The sequence below is a fragment of the Eucyclogobius newberryi genome, unplaced genomic scaffold (assembly GCF_026437365.1).
Source record: "Eucyclogobius newberryi isolate DKJ021-1_F unplaced genomic scaffold, fEucNew1.0.hap1 SCAF_2, whole genome shotgun sequence".
Classification (NCBI taxonomy): Eukaryota; Metazoa; Chordata; class Actinopteri; order Gobiiformes; family Gobiidae; genus Eucyclogobius; species Eucyclogobius newberryi.
In genome coordinates, this window is record NW_027315834.1 from 30,759,818 (window position 1) to 30,776,189 (window position 16,372).

Below are 16,372 nucleotides of genomic sequence, written 5' to 3' on the forward strand. Positions count from 1 at the left end.
CAGAAAAAACAAAATTTTTCGCCGATTCTGAATTTTGGGCAAAGTTTGGTGAGTTTTTGAGCATGTTCAGGGGGTCAAATTAGAGATCAAAGCGCTGAAGAAGAACAAGAAAAATTAAAGCCGCAAGCGGCATCCAACGGCCCTCGCGGGCCGCCGGCCTTCCGACTCTGCGCTTTCGACTTGATAAAGATGGCGCCCTTATTGTGTGTTGAATTAAAAAAGAACTTGACAGACGGCGACACATTGGACATGGCCAATCCAGTGCAAATCAACACAAGTGTCAGTCAAATTTGCTGCTCCGCCGCACAGAGACCGTAGCACTTAGAATATAAATATGGATAACTTTTGATGCTCCGCTTGTGTAGATGATATTTCCCAAAGTAAAGCTTGATCGAGCTATTGCCCATGGAGGAGTTTGTTAAAGTGTGAAGCGTAAATGTGAACATTTCAAAGATTTGGCGTTTTCCCATTTGTGACAGTATATTTGCAGCTCCACGGCACAGAGACCGTACCACTTAATATCAAAATATGACTAATTTTTTATGCCCCGTTTGTGTAGATGATTTCCCCCAAATATGAGCTTGATCGGGCTTTCGCACTAGGAGGAGTTTGTTAAAGTGTGAAGCATAAAAATGTGGTCATTTTAGAGATTTCGCTGTTTTCCCATTTCTGACATATATTTGCGGGTCCGCCACACAGAGACCGTAGCACTTAGAATCAAAATATGGATAACTTTTGATGCCTCGCTTGTGTAGATGATTTTCCCCAAATATGAGCTTGATCAGACAATCACCCTAGGAGGAGTTCGTTAAAGTGTGAAGCGTAAAAATGTGGTGATTTGAGCAATTTCGCGATTTTCCCATAAGGATATCATGGGATGTTTCTGTCATCGTTACGGTTACGCCGTACAAAATATGACTTTGGCTCTCATACTTTTATGATCAGGATGGCAAATTAGAATTTTGTGCAAAATATAATGTCATTGTTTATAGGCCACTCTGAAGGCCAAATAGTCAGAATTCAGGGAAAAGTTTGCGGCTCCGTCACACAGAGACCGTAAAAGTTATCCTTAAAATTTGGATAACTTTAGATGCCCCACTTGTCTAGGGGACGTACACCGATTTTGAGGTCGGTGGGCAAAACGCACTAGGAGGAGTTCGTTAAAGTGTGAAACAGAAAAATGTGGATATTCGAGAGATTTAGCAATTTTCCCATAGGGATAACATGGGAGGTTTCCGTCATGGCTACGGCTACGCCGTAAAAATTAAGGCATAAGTTTGATTGGCCTTTTGCTCGGGACCCCAAAATAGAATTTTGGGCAAAGTTTAGAACATTTGTGTAAAACCAGTTTTTGTCCATCAATATTCACTCAAAGGCAACTCTGTAGGGGGCGCTATCGCGCCCATTTCAATTTTGTCATGCTAAACTGGTCCAAACTTGAAAGTTTAACAACTGATTCAAATTTGGTCCTAATCGGACTCGTTTTGATCAAATGGGAGCAATTTTTAGATCTGCAATATTCCAAAATAAGTTGTCCAACTTTGCGGCTGCGCCGCACACAGACCGGTAAAGGTATCTCAAAAAATTGGATAACTTTAGATGCCCCACTTGTCCAGAGGACGTACGCCGATTTTGAAGTCGGTGGGCAAAACGCCCTAGGAGGAGTTCGTCAAAGTTTGACGTGAACAAAATGGCTAACACAGCGTGTTTTCATTTTCAAAGGAAGATGGCGGCCATAGGGTAAGTCTGGGGGCGTGGCCACAATTTTTTTTTTTTTTTGTCCTCACGAGAGGAATGCGTGTCCCGAATTTTGTAGCTTTACGCCAAAGTTGACCTCGGGGCGTCTCCCATAGGCGCAATGTATTTTGACTTTTGTCGGTGGCGCTGTCGCGCCATTTTTTAACGAAAAAAAAAATGGCCCAGAAAAAACAAAATTTTTCGCCGATTCTGAATTTTGGGCAAAGTTTGGTGAGTTTTTGAGCATGTTCAGGGGGTCAAATTAGAGCTCAAAAAGCAGAAGAACAAGAAAAATAATAAAAATAAAAATAATAATATTTTTAGCAAAAACAATATAGCCGTTTCCACTATAACAACAAATTATACATCGTTTGAAAGCTCTAAGCCTTCCCGATGCCGTCATGGGGTGGAATCATCATTACGAGCGCTTACGCGCTCGTCACTCCCTATTCCGTCGGGATGCCCCGCCCACTCCCCATAGACTTCCATTGATTTGAGCAGATACAAGCATGACCCATGCCTGCGGCATGGATTTTCGCGTACGGGACGATGCCAAGAGGGTTTTTGGAGGAATGCAGCGCTTCGCGCTGCTGTTGTCAACAATGAGTGAATGGGCTACGCCCATTCACTCATTGTTGACTATTTCTGTCATAGCAGGAGTAAGTATGCATGATCCATGCCTTCGGCATGGGCTAGTTCACTGTACTTGCCAGGGGCGACGGGGTACCAAACATGCGGGCTGCGCCCGCATGTTTGGTCAGACAGTTGCAACGCTGCCGAAGCCAGCGTTGCGGGAGCAATAGGCCCTCCGCCCTGCTGGGGCTCGGGCCTAATTAAAGCCGCAAGCGGCATCCAACGGCCCTCGCGGGCCGCCGGCCTTCCGACTCTGCTCTCTGCATTTTACAGAGTTGGCGCTAACGCAATTGTCTAAGAACTAAGACAGTGACACATTGGACATGTACAATGCTGTGCTTAACCAGTGCAAATGAAGACAAATATCGGTCAAATGTGCAGCTCCAGCGCACAGAGACCGTGACACTTGGAATAAAAATATGGATAACTTTTGATGCCCCGCTTGTGTAGATGATTCTCCCCAAATATGAACTTGATCGGATAATCGCCCTAGGAGGAGTTTGTTAAAGTGTGAAGTGTAAAAATGTGGTCATTTTAGAGATTTTGCGGTTTCCCCATAGGGATAACATGGGATGTTTCCGTCATCGCTACGGCTACGCTTTACCAAATATGACTTTGGCTCCCAAACTTTTATTTTGGGAATGGTAAATGAGAATTGTGTGCAAAATGTCATGTCATTTGGAAAAACTCTTGTTTATAGGCCACTCTGAAGGCCAAATAGTCCAAATTCTGCGAAAAGTTTGCGGCTCAGCTGCACAGAGACCATAAATGTTATCCATAAAATTTGAATAACCTTTGATGCCCCACTTGTATAGAGGAGGTACACCGATTTTGAGATCGGTGGGCCAAACGCACTAGGAGGAGTTTGTTAAAGTGTGAAGCGTAAATGTGAACATTTCAAGGATTTGGCGTTTTTCCCATTTGTGACAGTATATTTGCAGCTCCACGGCACAGAGACCGTACCACTTAAAATCAAAATATGGATAACTTTTGATGCCCCGTTTGTGTAGATGATTTTCCCCAAATATGAGCTTGATCGGGCAATCGCCCTGGGAGGAGTTCGTTAAAGTGTGAAGCGTAAAAATGTGGTCATTTTAGAGATTTCGCTGTTTTCCCATTTCTGACATATATTTGCGGGTCCGCCACACAGAGACCGTAGCACTTAGAATCAAAATATGGATACGTTTTGATGCTCCGCTTGTGTAGATGATATTCTCCAAATATGAACTTGATCGGACAATCGCCCTAGGAGGAGTTCATTAAAGTGTGAAGCGTAAAAATGTGGTGATTTGAGCGATTCTACGATTTTCCCATAAGGATAACATGGGATGTTTCTGTCATCGCTACGGTTACGCCGTACAAAATATGACTTTGGCTCTCATACTTTCATGATCAGGATGGCAAATTAGAATTTTGTTCAAAATATCATGTCATTTGGAAAAACTCTATTGCTTATAGGCCACTCTGAAGGCCAAATAGTCAGAATTCTGGGAAACGTTTGCGGCTCCGTCGCACAGAAATCGTAAAAGCTATCCTTAAAATTTGGATAACTTTAGATGCCCCACTTGTCTAGAGGACGTACACCGATTTTGAGGTTGGTGGGCAAAACGCACTAGGAGGAGTTCGTTGAAGTGTAAAACATAAAAATGTGGTAATTTGAGAGATTTGGTGGTTTTCCCATAGGGATAACATGGGAGGTTTCTGTCATCGCTACGACTACGCCGTAAAAATTTAGGCATTTTTGTGATTGGCTTTTGTGATCGGGACGGCAAAATAGAATTTTGGGTAAAGTTTAGACAATTTTGGTAAAACTAATTTTTGACCTTCAATGTTAATTTAAAGGTCACTCTGTAGGGGGCGCTATCGCGGCCATTTCAATTTTGTCAGCCTAAACTGGTCCAAACTAGAAAGTTTAACAACTGATTCAAATTTGGTCCTAATCGGACTGGTTTTGATCAAATGGGAGCAATTTTTAGATCTGCAATATTCCAAAATAAGTTGTCCAACTTTGCGGCTGCGCCGCACACAGACCGTTAAAGGTATCTCAAAAAATTGAATAACTTTAGATGCCCCACTTGTCCAGAGGACGTCCGCCGATTTTGAAGTCGGTGGGCAAAACGCCCTAGGAGGAGTTCGTCAAAGTTTGACGTGAACAAAATGACTAACACAGCGTATTTTCATTTTCAAAGGAAGATGGCGGCCATAGGGTAAGTCTGGGGGCGTGGCCACAATGATTTTTTTTGTTCGTCCTCACGAGAGGAATGCGTGTCCCGAATTTCGTAGCTTTACGCCAAAGTTGACCTCGGGGCGTCTCCCATAGGCGCAATGTATTTTGACTTTTGTCGGTGGCGCTGTCGCGCCATTTTTTAACGAAAAAAAAAATGGCCCAGAAAAAATAAAATTTTTCGCCGATTCTGAATTTTGGGCAAAGTTTGGTGAGTTTTTGAGCATGTTCAGGGGGTCAAATTAGAGTTCAAAGCGATGAAGAACAAGAAAAATTAAAGCCGCAAGCGGCATCCAACGGCCCTCGCGGGCCGCCGGCCTTCCGACTCTGCGCTTTTGACTTGATAAAGATGGCGCCCTTATTGTGTGTTGAATAAAAAAAGAACTTGACAGACGGCGACACATTGGACATGGCCAATCCAGTGCAAATGAACACAAGTGTCAGTCAAATTTGCTGCGCCGCCGCACAGAGACCGTAGCACTTGGAATAAAAATATGGATAACTTTTGATGCCGCGCTTGTGTAGATGATTTTTCCCAAAGTAAAGCTTGATCGAGCTATTGCCCACGGAGGAGTTTGTTAAAGTGTGAAGCGTAAATGTGAACATTTCAAGGATTTGGCGTTTTTCCCATTTGTGACAGTATATTTGCAGCTCCACGGCACAGAGACCGTACCACTTAAAATCAAAATATGGATAACTTTTGATGCCCCGTTTGTGTAGATGATTTTCCCCAAATATGAGCTTGATCGGGCAATCGGCCTAGGAGGAGTTCGTTAAAGTGTGAAGCGTAAAAATGTGGTGATTTTAGAGATTTCGCTGTTTTCCCATTTCTGACATATATTTGCGGGTCCGCCACACAGAGACCGTAGCACTTAGAATCAAAATATGGGTAAGTTTTGATGCCCCGCTTGTGTAGATGATATTCTCCAAATATGAACTTGATCGGACAATCGCCCTAGGAGGAGTTTGTTAAAGTGTGAAGCGTAAAAATGTGGTGATTTGAGCGATTCTACGATTTTCCCATAAGGATAACATGGGATGTTTCTGTCAACGCTACGGTTACGCCGTACAAAATATGACTTTGGCTCTCATACTTGTATGATCAGGATGGCAAATTAGAATTTCGTTCAAAATATCATGTCATTTGGAAAAACTCTATTGTTTATAGGCCACTCTGAAGGCCAAATAGTCAGAATTCTGGGAAACGTTTGCGGCTCCGTCGCACAAAGACCGTAAAAGTTATCCTTAAAATTTGGATAACTTTAGATACACCACTTGAGGACGTACACCGATTTTGAGGTTGGTGGGCAAAACGCACTAGGAGGACTTCGTTAAAGTGTAAAACATAAAAATGTGGTAATTTGAGAGATTTTGTGGTTTTCCCATAGGGATAACATGGGAGGTTTCTGTCATCGCTACGACTACGGCGTAAAAATTTAGGCATTTTTGTGATTGGCTTTTGTGATCGGGACGGCAAAATAGAATTTTGGGTAAAGTTTAGACAATTTTGGTAAAACTAATTTTTGACCTTCAATGTTAATTTAAAGGTCACTCTGTAGGGGGCGCTATCACTGCCATTTCAATTTTGTCAGCCTAAACTGGTCCAAACTAGAAAGTTTAACAACTGATTCAAATTTGGTCCTAATCGGACTGGTTTTGATCAAATGGGAGCAATTTTTAGACCTGCAATATTCCAAAATAAGTTGTCCAACTTTGCGGCTGCGCCGCACACAGACCGTAAAAGGTATCTCAAAAAATTGAATAACTTTAGATGCCCCACTTGTCCAGAGGACGTACGCCGATTTTGAAGTCGGTGGGCAAAACGCCCTAGGAGGAGTTCGTCAAAGTTTGACGTAAATGAAAATGGCTAACTCAGCTTGTTTTCATTTTCAAAGGAAGATGGCGGCCATAGGGTAAGTTTGGGGGCGTGGCCACAACGATTTTTTTTGTTTATCCTCACGAGAGGAATGCGTGTCCCGAATTTCGTAGCTTTACGCCAAAGTTGACCTCGGGGCGTCTCCCATAGGCGCAATGTATTTTGACTTTTGTCGGTGGCGCTGTCGCGCCATTTTTTAACGAAAAAAAAAATGGCCCAGAAAAAATAAAATTTTTCGCCGATTCTGAATTTTGGGCAAAGTTTGGTGAGTTTTTGAGCATGTTCAGGGGGTCAAATTAGAGATCAAAGCGCTGAAGAAGAACAAGAAAAATAATAATAATAATAATAATAATAATATTTTTAGCAAAAACAATATAGCCGTTTTTACTATAACAACAAATGATACATCGTTTGAAAGCTCTAAGCCTTCCCGATGCCGCCATGGGGTGGAATCATCATTACGAGCGCTTACGCGCTCGTCACTCCCTATTCCGTCGGGATGCCCCGCCCACTCCCCATAGACTTCCATTGATTTGAGCAGATACAAGCATGGCCCATGCCTGCGGCATGGATTCTCGCGTACGGGACGATGCCAGGAGGGTTTTTGGAGGAATGCAGCGCTTCGCGCTGCTGTTGTCAACAATTAGTGAATGGGCTACGCCCATTCACTAATTGTTGACTATTTCTGTCATAGCAGGAGTAAGTATGCATGATCCATGCCTTCGGCATGGGCTAGTTCACTGTACTTGCCAGGGGCGACGGGGTACCAAACATGCGGGCTGCGCCCGCATGTTTGGTCAGACAGTTGCAACGCTGCCTTCGGCAGCGTTGCGGGAGCAATAGGCCCTCCCCCTGCTGGGGCTCGGGCCTAATAATAATAAATATAGCCGCAAGCGGCAATGATCGGCCCTCGCCACGCCGCCGCCACGCCGCAAGAGTCCTTTTATTACATCTACTGCTGAATCTGTGACGCTGTCACATCTTCTCCCCTTTGTTTTACCATCAAAAAGCAATTTTATTTTGAATTCTTGGCAAAATGTGCGGCTTTGCCGCACAGACACCGTGACTCATAGAATAAAAATGTGGATAACTTTTGATGGTTCACCCCTGAAGATGAGTCTTTCTTTCTTCTTCTTCTCGGGACCAACCCCCCTATTTTTCACCCAGTGAACATTGACGAAAAGTCACAAAAATTAGCACACCTCTAAAAATCGTGCCTCTCTACATTCTGGCTCTTTCCTTTTTCTAAAATTTAAAAAATTGGCGCGTCAGCGCCCCCAAATGTACCAAAAATGCATTGAGAGATGGGAAATGACCCAAAAAAAATCTGATCGTAGAATCATGAAATTTGGCGCAGAGGTAGATGGTGACAAGAGAAGTAAAAAATATTACTACGGCAACGCCGTCCGCCCAACTAAACGTCGGCCATATTGCTTCAAAAATGGCTAAACATGACTTCGGAGTTTTTCCAAACGTCGTACTTTTACGAACTCCTCCCAGGGCGGTGGCCCTAAAAAGCTGAAATTTGGTGAAAATGCTACTGAGGAGTGGGACATCAAAAGTTATCCAAATTACATTGATACCTCTCACGGTCTCTGTGCGGCGAAGCCGCAAACTGTAGCAAGAATTTCAGAAATCTCCCAAATTTAACATTTCTGCCGTTTGCGCAGATAAAGTCCTAATTGCGTCAAATTAGAATCAGTTGTTAAACTCTTTGCCCTAAACCTACTTGAAGTGAAATAAATTAATTTGGAGCCACAGCACCCCCTACAGATTTTATATGGAGGTTAAATATTTAGTTTTGCGAAATTATATGAAATTTGACACACAACTCAATTTTGTCATCCCCATCAAAAAAGTCAATGAGACCCATGTCATAATTGTTATGGCGTTGCCGTAACGATGACCGAAACCTTCCATGTTATTCCAATGGGGAAATCGCCAAAACATGTTTACACTTTAGACTTTCACAAACTCCTCTTAGGGCGTTAGACATATTAACCTGAAATTTAAAAAATTGGCGCGTCAGCGCCCCCAAATGTACCAAAAATGCATTGAGAGATGGGAAATGACCCAAAAAAAATCTGATCGTAGAATCATGAAATTTGGCGCAGAGGTAGATGGTGACAAGAGAAGTAAAAAATATTACTACGGCAACGCCGTCCGCCCAACTAAACGTCGGCCATATTGCTTCAAAAATGGCTAAACATGACTTCGGAGTTTTTCCAAACGTCGTACTTTTACGAACTCCTCCCAGGGCGGTGGCCCTAAAAAGCTGAAATTTGGTGAAAATGCTACTGAGGAGTGGGACATCAAAAGTTATCCAAATTACATTGATACCTCTCACGGTCTCTGTGCGGCGAAGCCGCAAACTGTAGCAAGAATTTCAGAAATCTCCCAAATTTAACATTTCTGCCGTTTGCGCAGATAAAGTCCGAATTGCGTCAAATTAGAATCAGTTGTTAAACTCTGGTCAGTTGTTAAACTCTGGTCAGACAGTTGCAACGCTGCCTTCGGCAGCGTTGCGGGAGCAATAGGCCCTCCGCCCTGCTGGGGCTCGGGCCTAATAATAATATTTTTAGCAAAAACAATATAGCCGTTTCCACTATAACAACAGATTATACATCGTTTGAAAGCTCTAAGCCTTCCCGATGCCGCCATGGGGTGGAATCATCATTACGAGCGCTTACGCGCTCGTCACTCCCTATTCCGTCGGGATGCCCCGCCCACTCCCCATAGACTTCCATTGATTTGAGCAGATACAAGCATGGCCCATGCCTGCGGCATGGATTCTCGCGTACGGGACGATGCCAGGAGGGTTTTTGGAGGAATGCAGCGCTTCGCGCTGCTGCTGTCAACAATTAGTGAATGGGCTACGCCCATTCACTAATTGTTGACTATTTCTGTCATAGCAGGAGTAAGTATGCATGATCCATGCCTTCGGCATGGGCTAGTTCACTGTACTTGCCAGGGGCGACGGGGTACCAAACATGCGGGCTGCGCCCGCATGTTTGGTCAGACAGTTGCAACGCTGCCTTCGGCAGCGTTGCGGGAGCAATAGGCCCTCCGCCCTGCTGGGGCTCGGGCCTAATAAGCAGACATCCAACAACTAAAAGTGAAAAAAAATAGACCTCCACAAACTGGAAAGGTTGTTGTTGTGTTACTTATAATGGCGGTTGGCAGCCAACTGAAAAGGTGCATTTACCGCCACCTGCTGTAGTTGTATGTCTTCAAAGTATTTGTTTTACACTATACCATAGGAAAAAAAAGACAAGAGAGAAAGACTGGAAAGAGGGAAGCTTTATGAAAAAATATCAATCGTTGGCGCACTTGTTAAATTGCTAAAGTTGACTGTCAATTTCCCTCAGGCTGGGGCTTCAAGCACCAGATCTTGCTTTATGGGGTATCAATGACGACAAAAAAGGGGAGGAATCAGCCCACAAGCTGATCAATGACCAGAGAGAGCTGGGACCACAGTTTCAAAGGGTACCATCGGTAATACACAACGCCGTCATGGTTTAAAATCATGCATCGCACAAAAGGTTCCCCTGCTCAAGTCAGCACATGTCCAGGCCTGTCTGAAGTTTGCCAATGACCATCTGGTTGATCCAGAGGAGTCACATAGAACTTTTTGGAATGAACTCTACAGGTCATTTTTGGAAGAAGAAGGATGGTAACATCCCAAGAACACCATCCCTACTGTGAAGCATGCTGGTGGAAACATCATGCTTTGGGGGTGCTTTTCTGCACAATGGACAGGACGACAGCAATGTATTAAGGAGAAAATTAATGGGGCCATGTCGATTTTTGGTAAAAACCTCCTTCCCTCAGTCAGAGCATTAAAGATAAGTCGTGGCTGGGTCTTCCAGAATGACAATGACCCGAAGCACTGCCAGGAGTGGCTCTGTAAGAAGCATATAAAGGTTTTGGAGTGGCCTAGCCAGTCCCCAGACCTAAATCCAGTAGAAAATATTTGGAAGGAGCTGAAAGTCCGTGTTGCTCATTAACAGCCCTGAAACCTGACAATTAGAAGATCTGTGTGGAGGAGTGGGCCAAAATCCATGCTGCAATGTGTGCAAACCTGGTCAAGAACTACAGGAAGCATTTGACCTCTGTAATTGCAAACAAAAGCTTTGGTACCAAATATTGACATTGATTTTCTGATTTATTTGCAGCAACAACATACAAATAAACTATTACAAATCATACAATGTGATTACTGTAATTTTCTTTTGATTCTCTCTCACCACGATGAACATTCCAGACCCCTCAGTAATAGAGGGGGGGAGAACTTGCAAAACCCCTTTTCCTCACTGTACATTTATGCAAGACCCAATGAAGAAAGGTCCTGATTCAAGCCCTTTTAAGTCTAAAAATTTGATGAGGTGGTACTTTTTTCTCACCTGCTTGGGAATAGTCGTCTTCGTGGCACATTTTCAGCATGGACACCAGTTGTGGGATGCGATCACCGTATTTCTCTACAATGAGAAGTTTTGCCTCGAGCTCGCGATCTTCGCTTTGTTCAGCGTACAATCTCAGAGCTTGGAAAGATTTCTCATATTTTCTAGCAAAAATACGAAGAAATTTGTCCTGAATATCTGCAAATGATACAAGAATGTTTGGATTTATAACTTAAACATACTAAACACAAAAGCTTCTTGAACCTCTCCTTGAACCGACACCTTAACGGTGGAGGGGTTTGAGCGCCTGAATGATCCCGGGAGCTATGTTGTCGGGGGCTTCAAGCCCCTGGTAGGGTCTCCCAAGGCAAACAGGTCCTAGGTGACGGGTCAGACAAAGATCGGTTCAGAAGCCTCTTATGATGACAACAAAAACAAGGCCGTTTACGTCGCCCGGCGTCACCGGGGCCCCATCCTGGAGCCAGGCCTGGGATGGGTGCTCAATGGCGAGCGCCTGGTGGCCGGGTCTTACCCCACAGGGCCCGGCCGGGCTCCCGAAGGAGCGACGTGGGGCCGCCCTCCCGTGGGCCCACCACCCGCAGGAGGATCCATAAGGGGCCGGTGCAGAGAGATCTGGGCGGCAGTCGACGGCAGGGGCCTCGGCGACCAGATCTCTTGACATAGAGACTAACTCTGGGGACATGGAATGTCACCTCACTGGGGGGGAAAGAGATTGAGCTTGTGCGGGAGGTTGAGCGATACCGACTAGATGTAGTCGGCCTCACCTCCACGCACAGTTTGGGCTCTGGAACCCATCTCCTCGAGAGGGGCTGGACGCTCCACTTCTCTGGTGTTGCCCGCGGGGAGAGGCGGCGGGCTGGTGTGGGCTTGCTGATAGCCCCTCAGCTCAGCCGCCACGTGTTGGAGTTCACCCCAGTGAACGAGAGGGTTGCGTCCTTCCGCCTTCGGGTGGGGGACAAGTCTCTCACTGTTGTGACGGCCTACGGGCCGAACAGCAGTGCAGAGTACCCGGCCTTCTTGGAGTCCTTGGGAGGAGTACTGGACAGTGCACCGACCGGGGACTCCGTTGTTCTACTGGGGGACTTCAACGCCCACATGGGCAATGACACCTGGGGAGGGGTGATCGGGAGGGGTGATCGGGAAGAACGGCTTCCCCGATCTGAACCCGAGCGGTGTTCAGTTATTGGACTTCTGTGCTAGCCACGGATTGTCCATAACGAACACCATGTTCAAGCACAAGGGTGTCCATCAGTGCACATGGCACCAGGACACCCTAGGCAGGAGGTCAATGATCGACTTTGTTGTTGTGTCATCAGACCTCCGGCCGCGTGTCTTGGACACTCAGGTGAAGAGAGGGGCAGAGTTGTCAACCGATCACCACCTGGTGGTGAGTTGGATCCGCTGGCGGAGGAGGAAGCCGGACAGACTTGGCAGACCCAAGCGCATTGTGAGGGTCTGTTGGGAATGTCTTGTGGAGCCCTCTGTCAGTAGGGTATTCAACTCGCACCTCCGGGAGACCTTCTCCCATGTCCCGGGGGAGGTTGGGGACATTGAGTCCGAGTGGACCATGTTCTCCGCCTCCATTGTTGATGCGGCTGCTCGGAGCTGTGGTCGCAAGGTCTCCGGTGCTTGTCGTGGCGGCAACCCTCGAACCCGGTGGTGGGCACCGGAAGTAAGGGATGCCGTCGGACTGAAGAAGGAGGCCTATCAGGCCACTCTGGCTTGTGGGTCTCCGGAGGTCATCGACAGGTATCGGCAGACCAAGCGAGCCGCGGCTCGTGCTGTCGCAGGGGCAAAAACCCGGGCCTGGGAGGAGTTCGGGGAGGCCATGGAGGAGGACTATCGGTCGGCACCAAAGAAATTCTGGCATACCGTCCGGCGCCTCAGGAGGGGGAAGCAGTGCCTCACCAACACCGTTTACGGTGCGGGTGGAGGCCTGCTGACCTCGACTGGGGATGTCGTCGGACGGTGGAAGGAATACTTTGAGGATCTCCTTAATCCCTCAGTCACGTCTTCCGAAGAGGAAGTAGAGACCGGGGACTCAGAGGCTGGCTCATCCATCACCCAAGCTGAAGTCACTGAGGTTGTTCGCAAACTCCTCGGTGGCAGGGCTCCAGGGTGGATGAGATCCGTCCTGAGTACCTAAAGTATCTGGATGTTGTAGGACTGTCTTGGTTGACACGTCTCTGCAACATCGCGTGGCGGTCGGGGACCGTGCCTCTGGATTGGCAGACCGGGGTGGTGGTCCCTCTGTTCAAGAAGGGGGACCGGAGGGTGTGTTCCAACTACAGAGGGATCACACTCCTCAGCCTCCCGGTTAAGGTCTATTCCAAGGTACTGGAGAGGAGAATCCGACCGATAGTCGAACCTCGGATTCAGGAGGAGCAGAGTGGTTTTCGTCCCGGTCGTGGAACACTGGACCAGCTCTATACCCTCCATCGGGTGCTCGAGGGTTCATGGGAGTTTGCCCAACCAGTCCACATGTGCTTTGTGGATCTGGAGAAGGCTTTTGACCGTGTCCCTCGGGGTGTCCTTTGGGGGGTGCTCCGGGAGTACGGGGTCCGGGGCCCTTTGCTCAAGGCTGTCCGGTCCCTGTATGACCGGAGCAGGAGCTGTGTTCGCATTGCCGGCAGTAAGTCAGACCTGTTCCCAGTGCATGTTGGACTCCGCCAGGGCTGCCCTTTGTCACCGGTTCTGTTCATAATTTTTATGGACAGAATTTCTAGGCGCAGTCAGGGGTCGGAGGGTGTCTGGTTTGGGGACCACAGGATTCCATCTCTGCTGTTTGCAGACGATGTTGTCCTGATGGCTCCATCAAACCCGGACCTGCAACATGCACTGGGACGGTTTGCAGCCGAGTGTGAAGCGGCTGGGATGAGAATCAGCACCTCCAAATCCGAGGCCATGGTTCTCGACCGGAAAAAGGTGGCTTACCCTCTTCAGGTGGGTGGGGAGTCCTTGCCCCAAGTGGAGGAGTTCAAGTATCTCGGGGTCTTGTTCACGAGTGAGGGAAGGATGGAGCGTGAGATTGACAGGCGGATCGATGCAGCGGCTGCAGTGATGCAGTCGCTGCATCGGACCGTTGTGGTAAAGAGGGAGCTGAGCCGAAAGGCAAAGCTCTCTATTTACCGGTCGGTCTACGTTCCTACCCTCACCTATGGTCATGAGCTTTGGGTAGTGATCGAAAGATCGCGGATACAAGCGGTCGAAATGAGTTTCCTCCACCGTGTGGCTGAGCGCTCCCTTAGAGATAAGGTGAGCAGCTCGGCCACATGGGGGGAGCTCGGAGTAGAGCCGCTGCTCCTCCACGTCGAGAGGAGCCAGCTGAGGTGGCTCAGGCAAGGCCCCGGGGAAGACCCAGGACACGCTGGAGAGATTATGTCTCTCGGCTGGCCTGGGAACACCTCGGGATCCCCCGGAGGAGTTAGAGGAAGTGTCTGGGGAGAAGGAAGTCTGGGAGTCCCTGCTCAGACTGCTGCCCCTGTGACCCGGCCCCGGATAAAGCGGCAGAAAATGGATGGATGGATGGATACTAAACACACTAAATATTTTAAAGGATTGTTGGCTCACATTTTGGCTTGTGTCGTTCTCCTGACTGTGGTATTTTTGAGTTCTGCCTAATATTCCAGAGGTCTTGAATTCTCTCCAAACCTATGCCTTGAATGCCCTGCACAGAAAGAATCATAGAGGAACTGCAAAGTTAGTAGAGATTAGAGATGCACCGATCAATCGGCCGCTGATTAAAGTCTCATTACAAATCATTATCATTAAAACCAGTTCATGTACTCACTCCGACAAAGTGAATGCGACAATTAGGGTTAGCGCCAGTCAGAGACACGGCTTCAGAGAAAACCGTGACGTTGGTTCGGGACAAAATGGCCATCTTGCCTCGACTTGTACTCACTCCTTTCCTCACCGAGTCTGCCACAGCCACCGTGCTGTTGTCACTCACTCCTCCTGCAGAGGGACAGTGAGTTTACAGATAATTAACTGTTCGAGTCACTGTGGGCCAATAGACTTACCTTTCTGTTTGCCTCCAACTAAAGTCTTCTGGACATTTTTGCAGACTTTCAGAATTGCATCTCCTACATAGGCAATTTCTGCCCCAAACCGAAAGCTCTAAAAGAGTAAAGATGCAGTATTTGTTTGGTCATTCCAAATGTTTAAACTATGGAACTTGCATTAAATTACTGATCTTGCATTTTTTCAGTTATAGGTGTCTAGGTGGTAACATAGTCTGTACCTGTGTGAGGTAGAAGATGTGCGTGTGGTCCACCGTTTCCAAAGCATTGATGGCTCCCCGAAACGTGTAGATCTGCTGATGAGGGTCTCCCACCAGGATCTTCCCACAGCTCTGATACAGCATGACGTCCAAGATGGCTGCAGGAAACACCACTACTTTATAAGTCAGCACGAGATGAAGAAAACCACTAAAAACTGTTCCTATTCTCCGTTCAGGTTTTCAATTTACCTGAGATGAACAAGAGAGTATTTGCAGAAGTGACACAAAGTAAACTAAAATGTTTACCTGGAGTGCAATCCTGGGCTTCATCAATGAAAATTACATCATATTTATCAGACAAACAGGGTCTGGAGAGCTGCCACAACTTCAGGTAACCTGTGAGGATAAGAACAATATTAATTGTAATTCCTTATTGTTTTTGTATGTTCAGCCCTGGTATGGAAGATTTAATGTTGTTTGTACCATCATGGGTCATGTAGAAAGCCTGTTCACTTCTCTCTGTGACATTCTTCATCTTCTCCCATAGGTTTGTGGCATCCTCCAAAAACAACTTTAAAAATAAAAATCACAATATGCATTTAGCTAAATTATTAAAACATCACACATCAAAGCTCTCATTTGGTGCTCACCGGTATATCCGCTTCTGCTATTGGAACGCGATTGTTTTTTTTTTTAATGTAGAAGCTCGGGATATGAGTTGTAGTAATTTGTTCATCTTTTGACGCCAGAAAAGTGTTGATAGTTTGCATCACAATTTTGGATTTATGAAAACCTGCACGGCCTTTGGGCAGAACCGTGTTGATGCTGAACGGAGTCATGTTGTATGTGAGCTTTTTGCCGATTTTATAACTGCAACAATGAGAGAGGAGACATGGCACACATTATTTCAGCAGTAAAGAGCGAAATATGTTAATGGTTCTAATGTATTTTAAATAAGGGCATGATTAAGCTTACTTCCTACCAACGTCTCCAAACGCTAAGGCATGGACAGTTTTACAGTCCACGTTGGAAGGAAAGCGTCTCTCTGCCTCTTTAGCCACTGATTTGTTAAAAGCTACATAGAGGAAGCGCAGGTGTGGCCTCTGCTCTGCGTACTTCACCAGTGTAGTGGTCTTCCCAGTTCCTACAAAAGACATAGACAATGTGTCAATCGCATCATGCATTTCCAATTTATAGGTAAAAAGGTTTTTCCGTATTTTACTTTCCGAGTCTACGAAAAGAGTCTGTCATTCTATTAC

At 46.4% G+C, this 16,372-nt stretch overlaps 1 protein-coding gene across 1 annotated transcript in view; it reads right to left on the reverse strand.

The window, feature by feature from the left end:
- The window catches only part of fbxo18 (F-box DNA helicase 1), a 28,357-nt gene that overhangs the window by 4,293 nt on the left and 7,692 nt on the right, over nt 1–16,372 (reverse strand). Inside the window, exons 9-17 of the mRNA XM_072455003.1 lie at nt 16,089–16,257; nt 15,764–15,983; nt 15,597–15,684; nt 15,420–15,509; nt 15,135–15,271; nt 14,914–15,010; nt 14,682–14,848; nt 14,462–14,558; nt 10,874–11,068 (exon numbers count right to left, since the gene is read on the reverse strand). Of these exons, the coding sequence (XP_072311104.1) occupies nt 10,874–11,068; nt 14,462–14,558; nt 14,682–14,848; nt 14,914–15,010; nt 15,135–15,271; nt 15,420–15,509; nt 15,597–15,684; nt 15,764–15,983; nt 16,089–16,257 (1,260 nt within the window). The remainder of the gene's footprint in view (nt 1–10,873; nt 11,069–14,461; nt 14,559–14,681; nt 14,849–14,913; nt 15,011–15,134; nt 15,272–15,419; nt 15,510–15,596; nt 15,685–15,763; nt 15,984–16,088; nt 16,258–16,372) is intronic.